General features: G+C 44.3%; 1 protein-coding gene across 1 annotated transcript in view; it reads left to right on the plus strand.

The window, feature by feature from the left end:
- The window catches only part of DENND1B (DENN/MADD domain containing 1B), a 270,331-nt gene that overhangs the window by 234,537 nt on the left and 8,139 nt on the right, over window positions 1-27,655 (plus strand). Inside the window, exon 24 of the mRNA XM_010831135.1 lies at window positions 26,551-26,627. Within this exon, the coding sequence (XP_010829437.1) occupies window positions 26,551-26,627 (77 nt within the window). The remainder of the gene's footprint in view (window positions 1-26,550; window positions 26,628-27,655) is intronic.

The raw sequence follows: 27,655 nt of genomic DNA on the forward strand, positions 1-27,655 counted from the left end.
ATTTGTATGCAGGTCAGGAAGCAACAGTTAGAACTGAACATGGAACAACAGACTGATTCCAAATAGGAAAAGGAGTTCGTCAAGGCTGTATATTGTCACCCTGTTTATTTAACTTATATGCAGAGTACATCATGAGAAACGCTGGACTGGAAGAAACACAAGCTGGAATCAAGATTGCTGGGAGAAGTATCAATAACCTCAGATATGCAGATGACACCACCCTTATGGCAGACAGTGAAGAGGAACTCAAAAGCCTCTTGATGAAAGTGAAAGTGGAGAGTGAAAAAGTTGGCTTAAAGCTCAACATTCAGAAAACGAAGATCATGGCATCTGGTCCCACCACTTCATGGGAAATAGATGGGGAAACAGTGGAAACAGTGTCAGACTTTATTTTTCTGGGCTCCAAAATCACTGCAGATGGTGATGGTGACTGCAGCCATGAAATTAAAAGACACTTACTCCTTGGAAGGAAAGTTATGACCAACCTAGATAGCATATTCAAAAGCAGAGACATTACTTTGCCAACAAAGGTTCGTCTAGTCCAGGCTATGGTTTTTCCAGTGGTCATGTATGGATGTGAGAGTTGGTCTGTGAAGAAGGCTGAGCGCTGAAGAATTGATGCTTTTGAACTGTGGTGTTGGAGAAGACTCTTGAGAGTCCCTTGGACTGCAAGGAGATCCAACCAGTCCATTCTGAAGGAGATCAGCCCTGGGTGTTCTTTGGAAGGAATGATGCTAAAGCTGAAACTCCAGTACTTTGGCCACCTCATGCGAAGAGTTGACTCATTGGAAAAGACTCTGATGCTGGGAGGGATTGGGGGCAGGAGGAGAAGGGGACGATAGAGGATGAGATGGCTGGATGGCATCACTGACTCAATGGACGTGAGTCTGAGTGAACTCCGGGAGTTGGTGATGGACAGGGAGGCCTGGCGTGCTGCGATTCATGGGGTCACAAAGAGTCGGACATGACTGAGCGACTGATCTGATCTGATTTTTATGATAATTTAATTAGAAAATATGTGACTGATTTCTGGTTTTGTTTTCTTTGAATTCCTAGAGACACAGTTTCTGATAGAGAAAATTATATTAAGTTATAGAAAACTTTACAGGATAATAGCTTTATATTCATTGCACACTTACCTTGAATAGTCATGGCATTATCATAGTATCATTAGTATAGTTATCTGTATTCATTAATTGGCATTTTATGGTTTTCAGGTAGGCATGACATGACATGACTTTAACAAAATTAAAAGAAGTAGGGCTTGTTCTTTTACGAATTATAGTTTTATTTTCCTTCTTGGTATATAAGAATTTGTTAAGCCAACATATTTAGATTTATTGTGCAGATGCTGATAATGTCTGAATAACTATCTTTACTTTATGGGGGATAAATATGTGTTTCAGGTAATGTGTGCAGCCACTGTATATGTATGTATCTGTCCCATTTTACAAGTAGACACATATCTCTGTATATGTACTTTCACAGCTAAATTTTTTGTTTATATTTCTAACCACTTGCATCCCAGTATTTATTATAATTTCACCTTTTGATTGTTTTTTTCTATAATTGAAGTTTGATTGTTTAGTTTTAGATTCACACACTAACAAAAGAGGTAAATTTTGAGCCCTTTGGCAGTTTTTTTCCTTGTTACTTTCCACCCTTACTATGTTTTCCCCAAAGCTGCCAGAATGCATGTTTTCTTGCAGTACTAATTTTACTTCTCTGAGCTAGTTAATTGTGCTCTGAAATGATAGCCAACTTGTGGTCAGCAGCTTATTTGTAAAAGCAGACCATGGTACACTCTAGTTGAGACTGTCATCCAGCCCCGGTCTGAATTCTCTCTCTAATCTCATGGCATTAGGAAACACACACAACTGCACGTGGAGTAAGACGGTAGCAGGGCGTGTATCGTGAGGATCTCCCTGTTCCTTAGGACAGCCGAGTGCAGGAGTATGTGGGCCCCGGGCAGGATCCGCGCGAGAGGCCTGGAAGAGCAGTCTCGGTCTCCCGCTCACCTGGTCTGTGCTCTGCACGTTTGATCACCGGGCCTTCTGTACATCAGCTTTCTCAGCTTCTCTGCCCCGTCACTGAGCTTGCAGGCCTTCAGTTCACACAACTTCGAGAAATGGACCACAGTTCCCAAGTCCACGTTCTTGCTGAAGAACATAATCCAGCACATGAAGAGCAGGCATTAATCTTTGGCTCCGTCTGCTCTCACCGTTGAGGGATGGGATGCGGGGAGACCATGTTACCAGGGGTGCTGGGAGGGTGTCTGTGAACGGAGAAGGGGTTCTAAGGATTGTGACGGTATCTCAAGGGATTTTTGCTATTTCTAATTGCTTTATAATGCTATTTTCCAAAAAGTCATCTTTGCAAAGAAAGAAAAAAGAACCATCTATATTTTGGGATTGTTAGAGGCTGGATCTTTGTCCCACAAACCTGAAGCTTGGTTAAGGTCAAGGTCAGCCTACCTGATGGGCTGCCGTGGCCTCCATTCTCCCAGGAGATGGGCCATGCACACAAACAGAAGGACCTTAGGGTACAGTATTTGCATTTGGGCACAGACATCCGGAGGGAGCAGGCCCCGTCTGCCGCCTTCTCTTTGTGGTCTGATGCTGCAGACGCTTCCTCAGTTCACTTCTTGGAGATCATCCAGCTTCATTGATGTAACCAAAATATGATGCAGTATCTTGTGGAGGAGACAGAAAGCTGATGCTAGAATCGTGTGTCTGTTACTCTGTGATGATTCCCCAAATCATCACGTCTCTCATGCCCGGCCCTCCAAGTTGTAACAGTCGGATCTGAGCACATTAAGACTCTCAGTTAAATACAGAAGCAATTCTAAGAATGGTTAGATGTGGTAAAAGAAAGAATCTAGATATAAGTAAATATGTGAGAGACACTAATGTTTATCTGATTTACATTCTAATTATTTCCAACAGTAAATTAATATCTTACAAAGAATTGTGGAATAAAGAATTAAAATTCACTTAGATAAGATTCACTGCAGTGACCAAGTGTAGTAAGGAGTTAAGCCCCCTTCCTGTGCTTAGCCTCTGACATGAACAACAGGAAAAACCCCACAGCTCCCGTGATTCATAGCACACACAGGTTTAGAAAGCCTTCGAGCAGGCTCACGCCATCGGGGGACCTGGGACCGGATGCTCACAGTGGAGAGGGCGCACCCAGGGGAGACGGGCATCCCCGTTTGGAGAGACAGGGTCCAGTGCAGCCTCGTGATGGATGGGCAGGGCTCAGGCTCATCAGAGCCTCCCTCGGAAACACCCCCTCCTCCTGGCTGTGGCCTCCGCTTTCACGTGAGAGTTGAACTACTTAAAGACACAGAGAGGCTGCAAGCAGAAACAGCCCTGTTGCAGAATTCACTCTCTCCTCCCTCCTCTGCCTCCTCTCTCTCCTGTTAGTCCTGGCCTGTGCCTGGCAGCCTCTTCCATTAGAGTGCTCACATGATCAGGTTCTCTAAAGACTGGCTGGGTAGTAAATTCATGTACCTGAAAGCAAGGTTCTCCAGAGACCTGTGGGATTTGGTGATCCAGATAATTTTGATGTTTTTACTACTGCTTCCCAAACCTGAGTTGTTACAGAGTTGAAGTGATACTGAATTGTGCTCGAGCAGCCTTGGCAACCAGGAGGAGCAGGGGCGGTTCCTTGGTTAGCAGAGTGTGTATGTATGTTTGTGTGTACGACAGGATTAGTTTAAAACTCCCAACAACCCAAGCGAGAGTGAGAACTGTTTTTTTACCCGTGATTTTTCAGATCTAGAAACTGGGAGCATAGAGGTTAAGAAATGTGCCCAAAGTTCTACAGTATTAAATAGCAGAGCTGTTGTTGTTCAGTCGCTGTCTTGTCTGACTCCTTGCAGCCCCATGGACTGCAGCATGCCAGGCTTCCCTGTCCTTCACTATCTCCCAGAGTTTGCACAGACTCATGTCCATTGAGTTGGTGATGCCATCCAAACATCTTGTCCTCTGGATGGAAAAGCAGATGGACTGATTCTGGAGTGTGAGTCCCTGGCCACGACTCTCCTGCCTTTGCATGGAGAAGGTGCTCACAGAGGAGGAGCTGTTCTTGACAGGGGTATGGACCTTACAGCCAGAAAGACTTAACTTTGAGAAAGGTACTGGCATGTAGCATGGAGCCAGACACAACTCTGCAACTCCATGGACTGTGGTCCACCAGGCTCCTCTCTCCATGGGATTCTCCGGCAAGAACACTGGAGTGTGTTGCCATTTCCTCCTCCAGGGGATCTTCTCTACCCAGGGATCCAACCCGTGTCTCTTGCATCTCCTGATTTAGCAGGTGGATTCTTTCACCACTGCGCCACCTGGGAAGCCCCAAGCCTTAGTTTTTGCATTTGTGAAATGATAGTAATGATACACGCTATCTCCCTAGGATGCTGCGGCCATCATAGACAATGTGTATAGAGTATCTGATACAAGAGGCCCTGAGCAATCGGCAGCTGTCTATTCGTACACAGACACGCTTGTCGAGCTTTAGGTCTTCTACAGCAGTGGTGCATCTGACTCTGTCCTCTCTTGGTTACTCCCAGAGTCACTAACAATCCTGCAGTCACGGTGGACCCTAGATTATCTGTCTTCATTCTAACTAGAGATGTCCTTAGATCCCAGTTCATGATTTGGAAAAAAATACACAGCTTTTTATTTATTTATTTATTTTGACCAAGAAATCTCTTGGCTTGTAAGTTCCTAAGACATTAAGTGTCATTTTATTGTCAGATTATCAATACAAAGAATGTGGACTTGACTCATCCACTCCTCGTCTGTTTGCTTATCCATTTGAGAAGACAGTCTCGACTATATGAAGAACCTCCTGTTTGCAGTTTTCCAGGCAGACTTGTGTAACTGCAACACTTTATCTTTGTCCATTTTTCAGAAGAGGAAAATGAGATTTGGGTCATTTAAATTCTAAGAATGTATTTTAAAGTAAAAAAAAATCAAAATTTATAATCTGTGTGCTGTAGAAAAGAGCAGAAACTAAAATGTGTGTTGTTTAAAGCTTCTGTTACTTAGCTTAATTTTGAAATGGATTGTGAGTCTGTATCTACTCCCAGCAAACAGTAATTTGTGTGTTGGTCTGCTAATTAGTAGGGTTATTTCCCGTTTTGTTGATGAGGCTTAAATAAATGTCAAGGGTACAGCCATGGTGCTCTCCCAATTAGGCTTCTCGTTTATGAACCCCAGCCCTCTTCCCTTTTGTGTGCAGATGACAGTTCGGGCAGCAGCCCCAGCCTAACAGGGCTCCAGGGAGAGCCTCCTCCTCGGGTTTTACCGAGAACAGGCCCAGTCGTGTCCAGGGAGAATACGGCCACAGTCACGGCCGGAGCAGCGCTGTTCTCAGCTGCAGCCCCACCTCCTTTCATGCACTTCATTTTAGAACAAAACACTGCAGACTTACCGAACAATGTCTAGACCAAGTCTGTCATCTACAATTATGTTTAAAGTGCTGGCTTGTAAAAATGCATTGGAATTTCTAAGAATGAGAAATTAAGTCATATGCAAAATTTATATGAACCTAAGATACTGCTCCATATTTAATAATATTAGCCCTTTTTAACTTCTCCAGTCATCGTAATGTGTGTTGTCTGTGTGCCTCACAGGTGTGTGCGCACACACGCGCACACACACACACACACAACACTGGCCCAGGGAACAGTGAGCAGGAGTGTCGCCGTATGACGTGTCAGCCTTAACAGATGGATGGCCCTGAGCAAGCACAACCAGCACAGTAAAATCAGGTGCAAGTGGAGGTCGAGGCTTCCTGTTGTTCAGCCCCATTAAAACCCCGGCACATGTTCCACTCTTAACTATTTCACGTCTGGGCCGAGAGGCAATCCCCTCAGGTTTATTTTCAGCCCATCTAGTTAATTATGTAAGAGCTGCGTGAGGAAGCATGACTGGAAGGTTATTTTTGCATTTGTACTGTAAGCTGTGTGACTGTTGACAAATACCCACGCTTGGAATGCAGTCAAGACTTAAACCCAAACACAGTGTTTACAAATACACTCAACAGTCGTAATTCCTCCTAATGGACCAGCTACTATTAAATTAGCGGCCACTTACTCTGTTTTTCAAATACATTCACAGACTAGTAGTCCAAGATAGAAAAAGTTCTTTTGAGTGCAGAAATAAGGAAGATGTTTATGCCATAATATACAGTCTACATGATTTTCCGTTTTTTTTCCCCCCGTTATATAAGGTAATAAGGTACACTTCAAATGCAATTGCTGTCTTTTTGAGTCTTTATGTTTTTATTGGTTTGTAAGTCTTCCTGGTGGATTTGGAATACAGCACAGCAGCAGTGAGCCCATTTTATAATTGATGAGTAATGTAACCTCATCTTTAAAGAACGTGCTTAGAAGTTACATATGCCTTTCTGGCCTGTGGAGACTTACAGGTAAGGCATTTCAAAGCCACATTTCAGTTGAATGGGAATTTAAATCCCCGTGTGTAAGCATGTTTTAAATATGAGCAGGCAAGGTGGTTTACATTTTACACAGAGTAAATCTCATGTTTTAAAATCCTGCCAATGAAATCGTTTCTGTGAAATTAACAGGAAAAAATAAAAACTTAGATTCTCTTGCTTATTAGTTCCTAAGCTTAATGAATGGTGGGATATCCACACTAGTAGGGTGTGGCTTATAGTGTGTTTATGACACACTTTTCATCATTGAAATTCAGTAGAACCCAGGGATGAAATCAGTGCAATTAAGGACAGTGTCTCTTGCTCAAGTGACATAATAGATTTCAGAAAGTGACACACTTGTTGGGATCTTTGGAAAATACAGTCCACTGAATAGCTTTGCTTTATCTGTCAAGAAAGAAATGGCAGAGTCACTGGCTTAGAGGGAGGTAGCCTCTTGCTTCTTCTGGGCAAGAAAAAAGAGATTGTAAATCACAATGAGAAGAATAATTGTGACTTCAGGGGAAGGGGGAGGAACTGAGTTGTGAAGGAGGGCCAGGTATTTGGAAAAAATACTTAATATAAATCTTACCAAGAAATAAAAATAAGTTTAACCAAATAATGTTAAGCCAGAAAAACCATTAATTTTTTGTTTTTAGCACTCTGTTTACTTTGGTTCAGTACTGAGAATTGTGTTACTGTGATTAAGGTAAAATGTTGAATTAAAGTGATCAGAAAGGATTAGAGAAGTATTAAAGTCTGAGAGTTTCAAATGATAAAATATTTTTTAAAAATAGCTTAAGTGTGTTTCTACTAAAAGATGCCCATAAGAAGTACTGCCTACATGAATCATGGCTTAGCAGTCTTTGTCCAAAAGTTACTCTTTCACATAGACTTTCACATGGACTTCCCTGATAGCTCAGACGGTAAAGCGTCTGCCTACAATGCGGGAGACATGGGTTCAGTCCCTGGGTCAGGAAGATCCCCTGGAGAAGGAAACGGCAACCCACTCCAGTATTCATGCCTGGAAAATCCCATGGACTGAGGAGCCTGGTGGGCTGCAATCCATGGGGTCACAAAGAGTCAGACACGACTGAGCGACTTGTGTGTGTGTGTGTGTGTGTGTGTGTGTGTGGCATCTATTTGGTCTAGTTTATAGCAATGTCACTAATCTATAAAATTGATGTTTTAAGTTCAGTTTGAAAATTTGGGTACCCTATTGTTGATTTAAATACAGCTATTTTTCTCTGTTGTTTTCTGTTGAAATAATATTAATTTTGAACATGTCAAATTTGATTACAGTTCACATCTGTGCCCCCACCCTCACCCCCAAAACCTCGGTTACCGGTGACAAGGGTGCCCTCTAGTGAGTTCACGTGATATTTTCTTTCCTTGAAGAACATGGTTGCACAGACGAAAGATCTGCCGCTCTCTTTTGGAGACATAGTCGAATACACACTTGAAAATTTTATATTGTCATAAAATTGTTCAAGAACATTATCTTCTCAAAGAAATAATTCAAAACCAACTCCTTATTTCACCAACTGGCCAGGACTTCATTTCTAAAATGAACAATACCTAGTATATTATAAAGACTTAGGTGACAATGTTCCCTGTATCCTATGAGATCTTTTTAGGTTGAAATGTACCTTTTTAATGTTATAATTTTACTTTTCAGATTTATTGCCAAGATTGGCTGTGTCACTTATCACAGTCTTGAGACAAAAACAAAGATACATAAATTTATCTTGAGCTTAATCTTAAATTTAAATTGAGCTTCCCTCGTGGCTCAGATGGTAAACAATCCACCTGCCAATGCAAGAGACGTAGGTTTGACCCCTGGGTCAGGAAGATCCCCTGGAGAAGAAAGTGAAATCCCATTCCAGTATTCTTGCCTAGAGAATTCCATGGATAGAGGATCCTGGGGGGCTACAGTCCATAGGGTCACAAAGAGTTGAACACCACTGAGAGACTAACACTTCCACTTTCAGGACCATTCTAGAATTCACATCCGTAATCACACCTCAAAGATCTCTCTGTTGCGTTTAACTCTTTTCTTGTGAATCTTTAATTATTTTAAGGGCTTCTGGTGAAAATGACGACAGCTCTCTATTCCAAATTTTATAGACAGATTGTTATTTTTTCGCCAGGCATCCTGCAGTACAGAAATGGTGGCTGTCTTCCCGTTTTGTGTGTAAGAACTGCTTTTCAGGTTGGTCAGAGATCAGCGTTCGCGTCCATGAAAAGAAAAGCCAGTCTTGTCTTTGTAGGGGTTCCTGCTGCTGCCGGTAGCATCCCCAGGAGAGAGAAACTGTCAGGAGTGTCAATAGATGTGCCGCTTCGGAGTATTATGGGACCTGATTATAATTGGAGCTGGATTTATGTCTGTTACACATGGTGCTATTTCCTGGTGCAGAACATAAAACACTAGCATAGTAGATAAATACCTTAACGAGTTACACAACAGGACTGCCTTATCTCAAAGTTCTTCACAGTCTTTCCAGCGCTCGAGTCTAACCCTGGCGATTGTGCCGCACTCTCATCCCTCTTGGCCTTCGTCAGGCTCTGACATTTGTAAAATAATGCTTTTGAAACCCAGATAGAATTGCAGTTTCTGCTTAGAGTCTTGCTGCCCTCAGTACTGAAACCGTTTGGTGACTCCGCACATACACACACATTTATGCTTATTACGTGTGGGTACGGTGACCTGAGAAGTGCAGTCCAGCTACAGTTACTTTATAAATTAGATGTATTATTCCTTCACCATGTGCTTTTTACAAACATAGTTTATTAAGGTGGTTGGAAATATTTCTGCTAATCAGTGCCAACTTTTTAGCTGCTTGTTCTAGCTAGAATCATCATCTTCTCTTCAGCTGGTGAAAGCAATCAAATGCTAGGTTATATTGAAAATAGTGTGGACTCGCTGTGTGCCAAGAAACCTTTTAAAATGTGGAGCTATTGAACCCCTGTCAGCAAAAGTGAAATTGCAAATAGTTTGCCATTTATCAAACGATTATTTATTTATTAACTTATTTATTTAGCTTTGAGAATAATGTTTTAATAGTCTTCTACAACCTCTTGTTTTTACACTAATCAATAATCTTTCAGAATGGAAAAGTTGCAAAATCTCCCTCAAAATTTGCCTCATGAAATATTAAAGAAGATAAAAATAATGAGACAATGTATTTAAAAATACTTATAGTGAACAAGTTACTTGGTATTTGGACAGTCCTAAAAAGCTGGTCTAATTGTTCACAGCCATGTTGCATGTAAGCTCAGGACAAGACCCTCACCCAGTAACCAAGGTGGGGAGAGAGGGGCCTTTAGCCGGTGAGGCCATTGGAAAGGTTTTCACGTCATCTCTGATCAGCCCTGGAGAGGCAAATTCTAAAGCACTGTGTTTCTAGAAGATATTGAGACACTTTTGCCAAACTGAACTTCCTAAAGAAAGTCAGAACCACCTGAGGGAACTTGCTGACATCAGTAAAAGGACTTCTGTCCCAGGGTCTGTTCTGAATTCAAATTATTCTGTCTCTGAAATCTAATGCGACGATTTCTTTGGTCTAATTCTAGAGTGGTCCTCAACTTAATAACGATGTTAATTAAAGTAAGCGTCCATGGATGCAGTTAGTACTGTAGGGTGGGCCAAGTGTGGACAGCTCCCTCGTGGAGTGTGTATCACATTCAGATCCACAGAAAGCGACCTGAGTACCTGCAGTGGCTGGTTTACAGCCTCCAAGGTCCTGTGCTTCTTCTGATCTCCGCCACGTGCTCGGACTGGGTCACTTGCCTCTGTTGATGACCTGTAAATGACCGTCATAGACCAACTCAGACAGACGCTCCTTCACCGGCCTGTTTACTCCTCCTGTTCACACCTTAACATCACCCTCCTCGCTGACCAGGAACACCCCATGTGGGAGTGTCAAGATCTCAAGTTTTGGAGTATTACAGACCTGGATGGGAAACCGGAAAGACCGGAAGACCAGGAAACCGGCCTGGCCTCTCACACGGCACTTGAATTTGAGCCACTTTCCTACCCTCTTCTAGCCTCTTAGCCTTAGCGTCGGTACAACGAAGCTACCTCTGTTCACGCCCACAGAGATCCCCTGCAGAAATTCCAGTTAGTGCCGTGATGGAACCTGTTCTTACAGCACCTCTGGATGCTTGCTAAGTACAAGGGGTGCTGTCCTGGCCCGCCTGCGACTGCAGCGCCTCCCCGGGCGCAGCGAGCAGCCGCCCGTGTGGGGAGCAGGACTTGGACCCGCTGAGGGTCCCCCGCGGCCCTTGGTGCTTCTCTAGTTTGTGTTTGTTAATCCCTCCCCCCCTTTCCCTTTGTGATTCGGTTTGTGTTTTCCGTTTGAAGTTTCGTACACGCGCGTGGTGGGACGTGTTTACCATAGTAAGGTTAGTTCCCATGTCCCTCGCCTCACGTTAACTGCCCTTCACTTACTGGGGTGATAGTGAGGATCCCTCTTGCAGCTTTCAGGTGCCCAGCGAGGCACTGTGGACTGTGGTCCCTCTGCTCTGTAAGTCCCTGGACTTGCTCATCTGGTAAGGGCAGGTTTGTAACCTTTGACCACAGCTCCCCAGCAACCCCTCCACCTGGTTCCCAGCCCTGGTAACCAGCGGGCTACTTTCTAAGAGTTGAGCTGTTTTAGGTTCCGCATGTAAATGAGGTCATGCAGTGTTTGTCTTTCTCTGTAGGACTGACTTAGCATAACGCCCTCCAGGTTCATCCTCGCTGTCACAAATAGCAGGATTTCGTTCTTTCTATGGCCTAACGGTATCCCACTGCATACATAAGTACGGCATTTTCTCTTGTCTGTTCATCCTCCGATGGACACTTAAGTTGTTTCCGTATCTCAGCTGTTGAATAGCACTGCGGTGAACACGGGGATCTCTACAAGACAGTGATGTCACTTCCTTCTGATAATACCCCGGAGTGGGGCTGCTGCTCACATGGGGACTGGTTTCAGTCTTTAGAGGAAACTCTGTGCTGTTTTCTGTTATCGCTATGCTGACTTCCATTCCCACCAACAGTGGGAAGGGCTCCCTTTTCTCCGCGCCATCCTTCAGCTTTTGTTTCCTCTTGTCTCTTTGATGATGGTCCTTCTAACAGGCATGAAGTGACATCTCACTGTGGTCATGATTGGCCTTTTCCTGATGACGAGTGATGTTCAACACCTCCTCAAAGCACTTCATGGCCATTTGTCTGTCTTCTTTGGAAAAATGTCTATTCAAGTCGTCTGTCCATTTTCTAATCAGATATTTATGACTTTTGCTATTGTTATTGTTCGAGTTGTATGAGTTTCTTATATATTCTGTATATTAATCCCTTATCAGATACATGATTTGCAAATACTTCTTTCCATCCCATGAGAGTGGGGAAACTTTGATTTTGATGATGATTTATTTTGCTGTGCAGAAGCATTTTAGCTTGATGTAGCTCCACTTGTTGATTCTGCTTTTTTTGCTGGTGCTTTTGGTGTCATATCCAAAAAAATCATTGTCAGGACTAGTAACAGGGGGCTTTTTCCCTATGTTTTCTTCTACTCTCTGAGTACTTACAGTTTCACATCTTACATTTAAGTCCTTAACCAATTTTGAGTTAATTTTTTGAATGTGCCTGCGTGCCAAGTTGCTTCAGTTGTGTCCGACACTGTGCAACCCTAGGGACCGTAGCGACCAGGCTCCTCTGTCCATGGGATTTTCCAGGCAAGAACGCTGGAGTGGGTTACCATGCCCTCCTCCAGCAGGTCTTCCTGACTCAGGTATCAAACTCATGTCTCTTATGTCTCCTGCATTTACAGGCAGGTTCCTTACCACTGGCACCTCCTGGGAAGCCATTTTGTGAGTGATATCAGGTTAAATTCAGGCAGTTTCATTCTTTTTCATGTGAATATCCAGTTTTCCCAGCACCACTTACTATACAGACTACCATTAAGTACTCTTGACTCCTTTGTTAAATGTTACCTGACCATAAGTGCATGAGTTTATATCCAGGCTTGTGATTCTGTTCCATTGATGTATGTATCCTTCATACTAATACCATACTATTCTGATGACTATAGCTTTGTAATAAAGTTTGAAACCAGGAAGTCCAGCTTTGTTAGCTCAGTTTTATTCTTTCTAAGGCCGATTTGGTTATGTGGCATCTTTTGTGGTTCCATGTACGTTTTAGGATTATTTTTCCAGTTTTCATAAAAAATGGCATTGACATTTTCATAGTAATTGCATTGACCCTATAGATGGCTTTGGGTCATATGAATATTTTAGAAATACTGACTCTTCATGTCCATGAACACAGGATATATTTCCATTTATTTGCATCTTTCTCAATTTATTTCATCCATGTGTTAAAGGTTTTGTTGTATAGATCGTTCACTTCCTTGGTTAAATTTATTTCTTTGTATTTTATTGTTTTTGATGCTGTTGTAAATGGCATTGTCTTTTTTCAGAGAGATCATTGTTAGTGTATAGAAATGCCAGTTTAGATCATTTTTATTTACCTGTTTCAAATTGCTTGTGAGCCCAAAGAATGCTTTATTTTTTATATCATATAGCCTTTTACATTTCTGTTGTTCAACTTAACTCTCATAGATTCCATCTCTCTGCTGTCACCCCATCCGTTATGCGCATTGTGCTTCTTTTTGGTTTTCAGTTTTTATGTGTAGTGGTTGTTGAGTGATGGGCCCCCTGTGTGAAAAAGCAGTAGAGGAAGTTAAACAGTACTCACACCCAGAAATGCTGTGATGCCATCCGTCAGAGGTGGGGTTCACCACAGGTTGAGCTGGGCGGGGTTTTGTGTTGACGTCATCCCCTGAAGTGGCTGCCGTGGGTGGGGTACTTCCTGTGGAGTACTTCCTGTGGAGTACCTGTGGAGTACTTCCTTCCCGTGGAGTACTTCCTTCCCGTGGAGTACTTCCTGTGGAGGTGCTGGAGGGGTTTCTGTGTTCCTCCTTCACTCTCAGCTGTCAGCAGTCCCTCTCCAGAGCCACAGAACAAGTCTCTCTCGATGTTTGCACACCTCCCTCAGCAGTTAGTGTGTGTTGCTGACCAGACACGTGGTCCTAACCCCAGGGCTTTTCTGTGCTCTGGTCCAGCTTTGGTCTTCACAGGTCACACCCCCTGGGGCCTGGGTGTGGGGCCTTCTCAGCAACCCCCCTTCCTCCCCATGGTGGACACACCCCCTTTCTCTCTAACTGTTCCTGGGCAGTTTGTGGGCTGCCTGCCCCTCGCTCGTGGGGGTGGACTTCTGCTTGGCGTCCATGGAGACCCTGTTCCTAACAGGCCCTGCTCCTCCCCCAGCGTGCCTGTGCTTCTGTGCCTCCGCCCTGGCCTCGGGGCTGAGGCTGCTGCTGTGTGTAAGCCAGTGATCCTCAGTGGGGCTTCCTGCTTGTCTCCTGCAGGCCCACACCCGCAATGGAGCTCTTCCACACTCTGGTCTTGCCCAGTCTTTCTCCTCAGCATCGGGCGGTCAGGTTCCCTGATAAGGCAAATGAAATTACACGGTGTTATCTGTGGAGAAGAGCTTGTGAGCACAAATGCCCCTTGTCATTGAGACTCCCAGCTCTTCCAGATGAACGTGTTAGTCCACTCGTGGTCTTTATTACATTTGAGCATATTTCTTCTCCCGTTTATATGCCAGCTGCCCTTCTGTGTGTGTGTGTGTGTGTGTGTGTGTGTGCGCGCGTGTACGCACTTTGCCAAGGATGAAATAGATCCTGTCTCTTCTCTCTCCTTGGAGGGGCTTGTAACTTTATGGAATTCATTTTACTGGTTGCCTTACAACTCAGCATTCTGATAGGTTTAAGAAAGAATTTATTTTTTTCTTCAAATATCACCCAGCCTTTTCTTATTGTTGTGGTAGGAATTGGCATTCTTTTTCACTGCTTTTTGCATTCAAAATGGAAGTGGAGTTAGAAGCAAAATGAATTGGAAGATACAATTCTTGGTCTCCAGAACTTGGTAAGGCAGGAACGTACTCACAGAACACTGCTTTTATGAGAGAGTGTGTATCAGGTGACAGCTGAGTGACAGAGAACGAAGTGGATAAAGCTGGCAGAGAGGGCAGGGTGGCTGTGGACTGGGAGGCTGGCGAGAGGCTCGCAGATGTATCTGGCCCAGAGTCTTTCCTCCTGAGCTAGTCTCACATTACACTCACCTGCTCAGTAATAGAATTCTGGTACTTCTGTTCCACTGTGTCTCTTTACATGCTGTGCTTAGTCACTTCAGTCGTGTCCAACTCTGTAACCTCATGGACTGTAGCCCGCCAGGCTTCTCTGTCCATAGGATTCTGCAGGCAAGAATCCACTGGAGTGGGTTACCATCCCCTTCTCCAAGGGATCTTCCTGACCCAGGGATTGAGCCAGTGTCTCCTGCATTGGCAGGAGCACCACCCGGATAATAAAAAGCCCTTCATCACCAAATTCATGGGATATCACCAAACACATATCTTGCTAAAACCTTCCAGTTTACTTTCTTGCCCTGACAGAAATATCTTTGGAAAAGTGTGTTAAATCTCTTTATCTCTTCACCCTGCTATTTCATCTACCTGGACAGTCGCATTGTTGATTCTCTTGTAACTACTACCTGTTTTTAAATTGAGGTTAAGACTTGCCGTTTTAAGAAAGTCTTTCTCAGGTTAATTCTCAGACATTTGTTTTTTCTGAGTCTCCGAGGACAGATTTATCTAGCGTAATTATAATGAAGAGCACCGTTCAGGGAGCCAGGACACCGCCTTAGCTCGGTCACTAATTGTCTGATCTTATTCAAGATATGTTACTTCACTAAGGTTTTGGTTCCCTGATACGCAAAGTAGGGAAAGGCTTGCCGAAGTGTGTGGTAAAGCAGGTATTTAAAGCATGATCAATAACACATCTAACACAGTTAAGTCATGAGTAAGTCACTTAACTCTGTGCTACTTTTACCACCTGTAAAAATTACAACATGCGTGTTTTTAAGCCTCTTTTCCAATTGCAGACTGCCGTGTATTTTTAAGGTATCGCCATTGCAATTCTGTATAGTTGTCTCTTTATAGTTTATTCCCGTATTTCACGCAGGTAATTTTTTGTCTTAGGCTGCAGAATACGTAAGCCCAGGAGGTGCTGCCGACTTGGGAAAAGCCAAGTCACACTCTGGACCTCAGTCACTTCAACTCTAAAATGGGGACAGTACTACAAAGAGTACCTGCTTTCAGAAAACTCATATATTACAAGCATCTCAATTTTACAGACTCTGAAAACTTGTATTTTCCTACTCGTCTGACTCCATCACTTATTTATCCCTAGCCCCTCGGTCCCCTGCGGGTTTCAGCTGACCCAGCGTTTTGCCTTAGTATTAGACCTGTCCGCCATCTAGTGACGGAAATGGTCACTGCAGGGCAGCAGCCTCCTGTGCATAGGGTCGGATCCTCGCTGTGTGCTCTGACGTGCTTTGGGGGAACCATCGTCTTGCTGCAGCTGAGCCAGACACCTTTCTCGAGGCCTCATGAGACATGAGGCTTGCTGGAGCTGTAAGCTGACCCCTACCTCTGTCTTCTCCTGCGACTGCTCTTCCTGCTGGTCTTCCCCAGCCCCTTCTCTGTGTCTCACTCGAGGTCTCACCAGAGGCTGAGCTTCTCTAATAGGATATCTTCTCTAATAAATTTCATTCCACACTGGTAACCTTTTTTTGTTTGTTTGTTTTGCATTAACTTACTATTTTTTCACATTTTTAGTAAGCATCCCTTCTATACTAGTAAATGTTTTGACATATACAGGATATATACTTTATATTTTAAATTTCCTTGTGAGAAAATTTTGATTTTGTAATTATATGTGTTCAGAACTTACCAGTAGGATTGTGAATGAAGAGGTGGGACATCCAGTTCCCCATCTTATTTGTAATTCTTTGCATCAGAGGGATGTGAAATTCTGCTAATTTTGTTCCCTTGTGATGCCTTTTTGCATCCAGAAATGTACCCTTTCTTGTGTAGAACTGGCTCTCATGACAGCTGCGAATGCCAGCAGTTATTTGCTTGTTTGCACAGCCTCCAGGGCACTGGTGGGTGACCATGGGTCTGTACAGCTCAGGGGGACTTTGAGACCTCCTTGTTGATCGCAGAGTTTACCTTTACTTAAAGGATGTAGTCACAATCCTGTGTTGTTAGTACTGTTCGTCTGCTGACAGCACCTACTTATTAGGAATGTTACAATTGGACGTGAGTAATGATCAGTATTAATGGCACTTAATAAGTTTTCATCTGTGATCAAAACGCTGAGAGCAGTTATATCCATGGAAGAGTATGTTGATATTTGTAGGTGCTTTATTACATTCAGTATTCAGCATGTTCATCCTTTTAAAAAAATCTCGAGAGGCAGGAACATCGTCTTCTCGTGTGCCTCGCAGCACAGAAGACGGTAGCACGCGTGCAGCGGGTGCTTAGTGGGTGTTTGTGGCATGAAGAGATGCCGAGAGTGTTTTCAGTGAGGTGGGGTAGCTGCTTGCCTCCATGGAGCACAGAGCGGCTTTCAGGACGTCCCCGGAAACAGTGAGCGGCTTTCCGCTGCCCTCCATAATCAGGGTCTGAAAGGCGGGGTCTGTCCCCGCCCACTCCTCCCTGCTGGGCCTCTGATCCCCCTACTTCCTGTGACCTGCCTGAAACTTAGCTTCGTCCAGCCTTGCACCTTCGTAGTATGCACCTGCCATCTAGTGGTCAGCAGGGTAACTGCAAGGCCAGCGTGCCCTTCAGTAACCCTGTGCTCGACCCAGGCTCTGACCCCTGGGACACCATAAGCATCTTCGAGTCCATTGTGTCGGCCCTGGTTGGCCCTCCACAGAGCCTCTGTATGTTTTACTTCCTCTTCTTATCATCTACTTAATTCCTACTGACCTTTCAGAGCTCAACTCAGACATTCTTCATGCGAAGCCATCCCTTGGTCTCCCTGATGAGGTCAGATTCCTCACTGCAGCCATAATTTAGTACCAGCTCCTGTGGTCATCCTGGTAGGCTTATTTTATTCAATTTAATTCACATTTCCTTAACTAGATCACAGTCTCCACAAGAGCAAGGAGCCCTGTTCTGAGTCGTCCTCATACTGGCATGTAGCCCAGTGCCTGGTGTCCTTCCAAAGGAGTGTTTCTCTAAGCTTTGCTGAATTAATGAGCGTAACACTTGTAGATGCTGAAGGTGCCCACGTCAGCCGCTTAGCACGGTGCCCTCATTTCTGCATTACGTGCTTTCTTATCACGAGAAGTCAGGCACAACTTAGCGAGAGTGGGGTACGACCGAACAACTGCATGGAACTGTTTTCTTATCAGTTTAAAATTAATTGAAGTACTCAGCCAAAACTACCTCCCTACTATGGAGGTATTCACTTACCCAGGAGACACTAATGGCCTGATTTAAAAAACAGTTTTTTATTAAAGGGTCGAATTATAACTCCCTTGTTTTTGGTTCATTAGCTAATGAGAAAACCAGTAAGATGCAAAAAGCTGGTCGGGTAGTCCATAGAACAGAGACATAGACAGTCAGGAGTCCTGAGACACACGTGCTAACAGACACCAGAAGCACCCCTGTCTGCACCACAGTAACTGCAGCTCCACGGGGCGGGCATCTCTGTGGACAGGAGGCATTCCTGCCACCATCAGGCCTCCGCCAGGTGCCTCCGGCAGCCGCGAGGTTATAACCGGAGCCTGTGGACGCTGCAGACCTCTGGCTAGCCCGCCGTGAAACGCCTGACAGCACCCCTAACGGTCCCGGGAAAGCACACCAGCAATCTGGGCCACTCCAGGATCCTTTAACAGCTTTCCTGACAGTCTCCCCACGTGTGATTATCATGACCTCAGAGATTATTCTCAATCACAAAAAGACGGCTGTTTTGTTAGATTTAACCTGATTATTTACGTGAGAGCTTTGTGAACCTAGAGTCATTCGGTGTAGACCAGCTAAGGCCACAGAATCTAACTTCTTTCTGGAAGTTTTCATGAGAAGTGTCAGATTGGGCCAATGAAAGTCTCTGTTTATTTGCTACCTGAAGGTTAGGAAACTAAGCCCAAGAAAGCTTTCTCCCCGGTAAAAATAGTTTCACCTGAAACAGCGACAGATTGGGGTGAATTCCTCTTGAGGTCCTCTGGTCCAGTGGGCAAGGCACCTTTGAGGCTGTGAGGCAGGGACCGCGCGGGCCTCCGGGAGGCAGGGGTGTCCACAGGCGTCAGCTCCATACGTCTACAGCCCATGGTCCGCAGCGGTGGCTTCAGATAAGGCCTTGGCTGCACAGTCCATGCAGTTGAGTCCTGGGAGGGTCGTTAGTGACAGTGAAAGACACAGAGCCCTGTAGGCTAGGATCGGGCGAGCACACGCACACAGGGTCTCCTCAGCATCATCCAGATAGTGCTGACAGGACCTGCCGCCATCTTTGGGTCTCCTCAGCATCATCCAGATAGTGCTGACAGGACCCGCCGCCATCCTTGGCTCCTTTCTAAGTCTTCTGCAGATTTCCTGACACTGTGTGGACCCCACGTGGCGTGGCCCTCAGGGGGTGAGAGAGAAACGAGCGATGGGCCTGCCCTTGGGGACCAGGCTGTCAGACACACGCACGCCCGGGAGGGGAGATGGTTGGAAGTGTGCGGAAGAGGAGGTTTACCCTGAAGCAGTGAGGAGCCACTGAAGGGTTCCTTTGAGGAGGTGGGGGGCGGCGGCGTGTGTGCCTTGATTTATTCTTTTCACTGCAGGATAGCTGCATTACAGCGTCGTGCTGGTTCCTGCCGTCAGCAGCGTGAATCAGCCGTGCGTGTGTCTGTATGTGCGTCCCCTGCCTGCAGGGCACCCCCTTAGGTCGTCGCGGGGCGCGGGCTGGGCTGTCTGTGTCACATACTGGTCCCCAGCGGCTCTGTTTCACATGCAGTTGTGTATGTATGTTGGTGCTACTTTCTCTGTTCATCCCACCCTCTTCCTTAAGCCCCTGTGTCCACAAATCCGTTCTCTACATCTCCGTCCATATTTCTTCTCTGCAAATGGGTTCATCCGTACCATTTTTCTGTTTATAGATCCCATAAAGATGTGTTCATATATGATGATTGTTTTTCTGCCTTCACTCTGCACAGCAGGTTCTTGGTTCATCCACCTCAGTTTGTGACTGACTCACATTAGTTCCTTTTTTATGGCTGAGTACTATTCCATCGTTGTCTATGTACCACAACTTCCGTATCCATTCGTCTGCCAGTGGAAATCTAGGTTGCTTCCATGTCCTTGTTACCGTAAATAGTGCTGCAGTGAACATCGGGGTGCATGTGTCTGTTTGAATCATGGTTTTCTCAGGGTATATGCCCAGTAGTGGAATTACTGGGTCATATGGTAGTTTTTAAAAGATGTCTCTGTCAACAGTTCAGAGACTGTTGCTCTACAAGGCAAGAGGAAAGAGGTTTAGATGCGGGTGTTAAGTTACAGATTTACACACGAGAATGGATGTGTCTTGACAGAGATAGTGGGGTTGAGAGAAGGGGACCAGCATTAAGTGGGGGCTGGAAGGCAGGGGCACCTTCTGTGCAAAGGCCCCACGTGCAGTGACACCAGCAGGCATCAGGCGCTGGGAGGTGGGGCCTCGGTGACGTCTTGTGGGTCAGAGCAGAGGGAACCAGGTGTACACGCAGAAACTGTCGTTTCAGGCTAGTAATGCTCCCCAGATGTAAGAGGAACAAAACACAGGACTACAGTCTGCTTTCTTTTGTCAATAAGTTAAAGAAACCTTGCAATTATTAGTAGTACCCCGATCAAAAAGGAAAGAAGTCTTTCCCCTTTTTCATAAAAATTTATGGAGCAGAAAGGACAGCAGCTTCCGTAACGGCACGGAGCAGATGCAGGGTGACCGGCGTGGGGGGTGGGGAGGGCTGCCTGGCACACGGGCTGGTTTTCCAGGTGTGGGCACCGTGTCACGTCCTTTGGCACACACTTGAAAATAATATTTATGCAGGTTTTTTAAAGACAGAAATCAACTTAATTTTTCTTTTTCTCACTTTTTCTCTATGTTGACTGCTTATAGCTTTCTCAATCTATTTCAATTTTTTTTTTTTTTTTAAAAAAAGCTCCTAGTTCCCGATTATAAGCCCTGTTACAACTGACTCAGGTGACTCAGGCAGTAAAGAATCGCCCTGCAGTGCGGGAGACCCAGGGTCAATCCCTAAGTCGGGAGATCCCCTGGGGAGGAGAATGGCGACCCACTCCAGTATTCTTGCCTGTGAAATCCTACGGACAGAGGAGCTGGGTGGGCTACAAGTCCGTGGGGTCACAGAGTCGGACACGACTGAGCAACTTTTTTTTTTTTTTTTAATGACTGTCTTGGCACGTATTTCAGGGAGTTCTCGGTAATAACTCATGATGAAATGTTCATTGGCCCTTGGGAACTCTCCCAATGGACACTCATTACTGTGAAGTTCCTATCCAGACCTGAAAGAGAATAGTTTTCTCTGAGTACTTACAGTATGCAAAATCCATTCCACTGGGATGTATTAATCATTATAGTTAGAAAAATAACACCCAGGTTTTTGAAAACTGTAGTCAGTCGTACTAAAATGTATCTAGTTTTCTTTTTTCCGCGTGTGAGGTTATTCGCTTCCTAGTTGTAGTTTGCTGTGTGTCTAGTTCAGTGTGCACATTTTCAGTGATGCTGCACCTGTGCTTCATGAGTCCAGATGAAGGTGTCCTGGAGTCGGCTGTGTGCAGTCCACACCCTGAAGGGCACACAGCGCACCGTCTGCAGTCTAAGCTGACCTCCTGCCAGTTCCCCATCAGAGACTCCCGTCTATAAAACTGGGACCAGGCCTCTCTGCCTGTGCCCTATGTCCCTGGGGTGCTGCAAACAATTCTGAAAGCACCGTACCCAAGTCCAAACCCACCGGAAACGGTGATGGAGAGAAACTCTGGGTTCATGTGAGCTCCGGCGCTGATGGTGCTTTTGTTACATACGCTCTCATTTCCCTCTATCTTAATGTTGATCAGAGTGTAAGTATTTTCCTTATTTTTTTGTGTGTGACTTTAACAGCTATGTGATATGAAGTAGTCAAGCAGTTGACACATTCACTGTGGGTTTGGACACTTAACTTCATTCCGTGTATGGAGATTGCCGCTCCTAGTGAATTACTGAATCTACCTATGTGATAGCTGCTAATTAGAAGCTTATTTAGGTTAGCCAAAACTGAACACTCGTAGAAAGCAAAGCATTATATTAACCAATTTTGTTTCTCATTCTAATTCTCATTCTATTGTGAAAACTTACGTAAGTCATGGTGATAAGGTACACTGTTTATAACACCCCTGTGTATGTAGAAATTGATAGAACCCTGGCCTGGCTAGAAAATGTAAAATTAAATTCAGAGGTATTTGGGAAATGCTTAGGATTTAAATGACTTAGACTGTGGGAAAGCGAGAGCTTCATTAGAAGAGAAAAAGCTGTAGTTAGCAAAACAGTAACTGAGAATCTGCGGTATGCGCAGGCAGATTGGAGAATGTGAAAGCAATTTGTGGAAGATGAACAGGGGGCTGGCAGCAGACCAGGTTCCTCTTTCTGGCTCTTGTTCTTGATAAGGTATGTGACCTTGAGCAGTGATGGGGCCTCCCTGGTGTCCCTCCAGACTTACTGTGGGGTTCGTTAGAGCTGCTAAAGAGACTCAACCTGATTCAACTCTATATTCTCAGAACCTAGCCCAGTGTGTGAAAGAGAGTGCTTTGCAAAGTATGCTATAAACGTACATATTAAGTTACATGTTTATTATCTTCTTGCATAGTCAGTGATAATTTGTTAAACAGCAGCATGAAGTTCCAGCTCCCTCATAGTTTCTGATTTTTGTTTTGTTTTTAATCAAAAATTAAATGCAACACCCACAGCTGACATAAAAGTGTAAACAGAGGTCAGTGTAATAGTAACAGCTTGTCTTTAGAATCAGAGGATTGTGACACATATGTTGTGAGTTCTGGAGGGAGTGGGTAAAATACATTTTTCCCAGAGAAATAATCTTGTAAGTGATAGTTGTGTTTCCAGGCCATTTCCCAGATTTCTCTTTAACTCACATGTCGTAAACTTGTAAAGTGGAAGAGTTAGTCACTCGGTCGTGTCCGACTCTTTGTGACCCCATGGACTGTATAGCTCTCCGGGTTCCTCTGTCATGGAATTTTCCAGGCAAGAATACTTGATTGGTTAGCAGTTCCCTTCTCCAGGGAGGGGATCCTCCTGACCCAGGGGTCAAACCCACTGCAGGCAGATTCTTTACCATCTGAGCCACAAGTGATACTCCAAGTCCCAAATAACATTGCTAGTTACCAAAATTCTGCAGAAACTTACTACACGTTCCCAGCAGGGGTTCTAAGACGTATTTATCTATTCATTCTTTCCTTTCTGTCACTCGTCAGCCCATGGATTGATTTGTGGGTATTAAACCACTCTTGCACCTCTAGAAGAAGTGCATGGTATATGGTATATGATCCTGTTAATGTATTCTTGGATTTGGTTTACTGGTATTTTGTTGAGGATTTCTGCATCTATGTTCATCGGGAATATTAGCCTGTAATTTTCTATTTTGAAAAAATAGAATTCAGTTTCTACTTTGTAATATCTTTGTCTTGTTTTGATATCAGGGTAATGCTGGCCTTTAGAATAAGTCTAGAAGCATTCCCCGCCTCTGTAGTTTTTTTTTTTTTGAGTACTCTGAGGAGGATAGGTATTATTAACTCTTCTCTAAATGTTTGGTAGAATTCACCTACCAATAGGTGAAGACTTCTGTCTGGTCCAGGACTTTTGTTTTTTGGGAGTTTTTTTTTTTTACTGGTTTGGTTTCACTATTAGTAATTAGTCTGTTTAGATTTTCTGTCTCTTTCCCCATTTAGACTCGGAAGAGGGCTTGCATCTAGGAATTTATCTGTTTCTTCCCGGTTGTCCAATTTGTTGGTATATGAGACGTTGTAGTAGTCCCATGAGTCTTCATATTGGTTGTAACTTCTCTTTCATTTCTTATTTTATTGATTTGGGCCCGTTTTTTCCTTGATGGTTTTGGCTGAAGGTTTATCAATTTTGTTTGCTTCTCAAAGAACTAATTCTTAGTTTCATTGATCTTTTCTGTTTTTATAGTCTCCATTTGTGCTCTGATCTGTATTGGTTTCTTCCTTCTACTAAGGGCTTTTTCTTTTTTCTAGGTGTTTTAGATATAGACTGTGTATATGAATTTTTTTTTTCATGAGGTAGGTCTGTGTTGCTATAAACTTTCCTTTTAGAACTGCTTTTCCTGCATCCCATCAATTTGGGAACCATGTTTTTCACTTTCTATTCCCGAGCACTTTACTGACATTTTCTCTCATTTCTTCATTGACCCACTGGTTGATGAGTAGCATGTTGCTTTGTCTTCATGAGTTTTGCTGCTTCCAGTTTTCTTCTGGTAATTGGTTTCCAGTTTTCTACTAGTGTGTTCAGAAAGAATTTTTGGTATTTCAGTCCTTTTAAATTTGAGATTTTTTGTGACCTAGCATGTGATCTGTCCAGAGAATGTCTGATGTTCATGTGCACGTGAATGCGTCTTCTGTTTCGGGGTGGAACGTTCTCTGTGTGTCCACGTGGTCTAATGTGTTAAAGCCAGTGTGTTTCCTTATTTTCTGTCTGTATGATCTGTCCACTGTTGTAAGTTCCCTACTATTACTGTATCACTGTCAGTTTCTCCCTTTACGTCTGTTAATATTTGCTTTATATATTTAGGTGCTCCAGTGTTGGGTACATAAATATATATTTTTTATTGTCAGATGCTATTTACTTATTTTTAAAATTTTTAGTGGCATATAGTTGATTTACAGTGTTGATCATTTCTGCTCTACAGCACAGTGAATCATATACACACGTCCACTCTTTAGATTCTTCCCCGTATAGGCCATTACGGAGGACTGAATAGAGCTCCCTGTGCTACACAGTGGGTCCTTATCACACCTGTCTCATGTAATTACGGAGGGTTGAATAGAGCTCCCGTGCTACACAGTGGGTCCTTATTACACCTGTCTCATGTGTAGTGGTGTGTGTTTCATCCCCAGCCTCCCAGTTTATCCCTCCGCCCTCTTCCCCACCCCCTATAACCATAAGTTTGTTTTCTACATACGTGACTATTTCTGTTTTGTAAATAAATCTGTCGGTACCATTTTTTTAGATTCCGCATACAAGTGACATCATGATACTTGTCTTTCTCTGACTGACTTTACTCAGTATGACCCTGTGTCTTTTGATTGGAGCATTTAGGCTGTTCATGTTTAAACTGCGTATTGATAGGTATGTACTTATTACCATGTTGTTGACTGTGGTTGTTTCTGTAGTCCTTCTCTGATTCAAACATACAGAAGTAAAGAGAAGCTTATAAGAATGCCAGGTACCTTTCATACAGCTTCAACAACGGTCAGCTCGCAGACAGTCTTCTTTCTGCGCCGGCCTTCTGCGCTGTCCCCGCCTCTGGATTAATCTGACGTGAATGCCCAGCAGCACGTAATCTAACCTGTAGGTGTTTTAAGATGAACCTGAAAAAGGTCACTATTTCAAAAGCATGGTTATGGCGTAGTGTAAAAATGGGACAGATCTGAACAGCAAGAAGAGTAATAACTGTGACGGTTGGAGCCAAACCAAATATGTACAAATGATAATTTTTAAAGACCCCCTCATGGCTCACCTTTACAGACTGTTACAACTTGAGCTCAGCACTAAACATTGTTGCATATGAGGAAAGAAAGGATTACCCTGTTTTCCTAGGGCACGGTGTATTTCAGAATAGACAAATAGTTAATAGGACAAAGTTTTTATAGAATCCCAGCAAGCAAATATAGAGGCACCGCTTTTGAAAAGTATAACTGTTGGATGCTAAACCCATCAAGTAAAAGACTGGTCACGTGTGTAGTGGGCGCTCCAGGCCACCTACCCTTGAAACCACTCGTCAGTCTTGGTGGCACCCGGGTCAGCCACTGTGTGCCTCCTGCCATGATGTGCTGAGAAACACGTACCAATGTCCATGGGCATGCCTGCCAGAAACAGAGGAAGACTCAGAAATGGAAGGCAGCCAAGCTTCCGGATGCAGTTGCCAGCTTACAGGAAATAAGGGCACGATGACACAGTCAAGGTCCCAGAAGACACGGGGGCAGAGGAGATAGAAGGGGTCGTCCTCTGAGACGAGAGGCATCTCAGCCAAATACGGTGCTTACCTTGTTGAGATTCCGGCCCAAATAAACTCACTAAAATGTATTTGGAGTAATAAGGGAATGTGAGATATTAAATAATTATTAGTAACTATGGTAATGCTAAAAAATATATTTTAAGATACATAGTGACGTATTTACAGATGAAACGATGGGTTTTCCTGGACTTGATTCAAAACCTTGCTCTTCAGAGTGTGACCACCAGACCCAACAGCACCAACCTCACCGAAGAGTTAGAGATGCACAAACTCAGAACCTCTGTCTTTACCATCTCCGAGAGACTCAGACACACACTCGGGATTGAGCACTGCTGTAAAATACTGGGTGTGAGGGAGAGTGGGGTAGGGGATAAAAGAAACAAGGCTTCAGGTGTTGATTATTATAGAAAGTGGAGGCCGAGTGCTTGGTGGAGCGACTGTAAATCAAGGCTTCCCAAACCAGGCCCTGACGGACTGGACAGAGGTGTTGACACACTCAGCCCAGGGACTTTGTTGATCGGTTTGAGGTGCAAGAAAGCATTCAGATCAATATTGCCTGGTATCCTCCAGGTTACTAGGTAATATTCAAAAGCCCTGAATGCGTATGTCTTTAAGAAGTATTCCTTATCATGAGAAAGAAAAAGTGAAGTCGCTCAGTCGTGTTCGACTCTTTGCAACCCCATGGACTATAGCCCTCCAGGCTCCTCCATCCATGGGATTTTCCAGGCCAGAGTACTGGAGCGGGTAGCCTTTCCCTTCTCCAGGGGATCTTCCCGACCCAGGGATCAAACCTGGGTCTCCTGCATTGCAGGCACACACTTTACCATCTGAGCCACCAGGGAAGCCCTTCCTTACCATATCAAGTATCAAAATGCTGTTTAAAGTTTCTGGGAGTATTTAAAGTATCTTCACTCCTCACGCCAGTGTGTCGACTCCTCTCTGCAGTCACGACTCAGGCCTCTGAAGAGCCTGGACGGAGCCCTAGATGCTGACGATGAGGAGGACGCCGAGAGAGCCAGCAAGTAAGTTGTGGGTTGCATGTTCTGTTCAGCCGAAGCCCTAGGTTGCAAGAGATATTTCAGACCACGTGCACGTCTGGAGAAAAGGTTCTGCTCCCCACGGTCTCATCTTTAGCAGGAGGATCCAGGGCTAGTGGGAGGTTCACAGGAGACGAATCTTGAGATGGGAAAGCAAGATAGGCCTGAAATAACCTGGAAGCAGTGATGTCTGCAGAAATACCCAGGGGAGTGTTCAAGGGCAAACAGAAGCCCATGCCTCCCCTCTGACTGAAGAGGAGGGGCAGGTGAACATCAGGACAGTGGAAGGAGTTAATTGAAACAAACCAGATCTGGGGGAGGGGCGGCAGGACCTCAGTCCATGGGAGGTATCAGAAGAGGAAAATTTCATGAAAGTGGTAAAAACTAATAAAAAATAAGGGAAATAATAGTACTGTGTGTTGAACTTTTAAAACAATGGTAAGTACGCTATTTGGGGATGATAGAATCAATTTTCCCCCCATTAAGTATATCTTTATTTACATAAAGGAATGTGCATTCTCCAAAACAAGTGAATAAAGGAAAACCATCCGAAAGTACTGAAAATGAACTCAGAATGTAGAAAGTCCCAGGCGTTCAGTCTGATATTTCTAAGGCTGTCGCCCCCACACTCCCCAGAATCAGACTGTGAAAAGCCCTGCTTGTGCTTCCAGATGGGTAGGGAGCCATAAACTGCTGTTTGTTCTCAGTGCACACACTCAAGGTTTCCAGTGTTTGAATTGCTATGTATATCACTATGAGAAAATTTTGGCTATCAACCATGAGAAGTTGCAAAATAAGATCTTTAGGTTTATTGAAATGTTGTAGGAGTTTTCTTTTGGTGACAGAAGAACAGCCTCCTACTTTTAAGTATTTATTTAATCGACCACGCTAGGTTTTAGTTCTGCAGAAGGAAATGGCAGCCCACTCCAGTGTTCTTGCCTGAAGAATCCCAGGGATGGAGGAGCCTGGTGGGTTGCCGTCTATGGGGTTGCACGGAGTCGGACACAACTGAA

Source organism: Bison bison, unplaced genomic scaffold (genome assembly GCF_000754665.1).
Source record: "Bison bison bison isolate TAMUID 2011002044 unplaced genomic scaffold, Bison_UMD1.0 scf7180017864524, whole genome shotgun sequence".
Taxonomy (NCBI): Eukaryota; Metazoa; Chordata; class Mammalia; order Artiodactyla; family Bovidae; genus Bison; species Bison bison.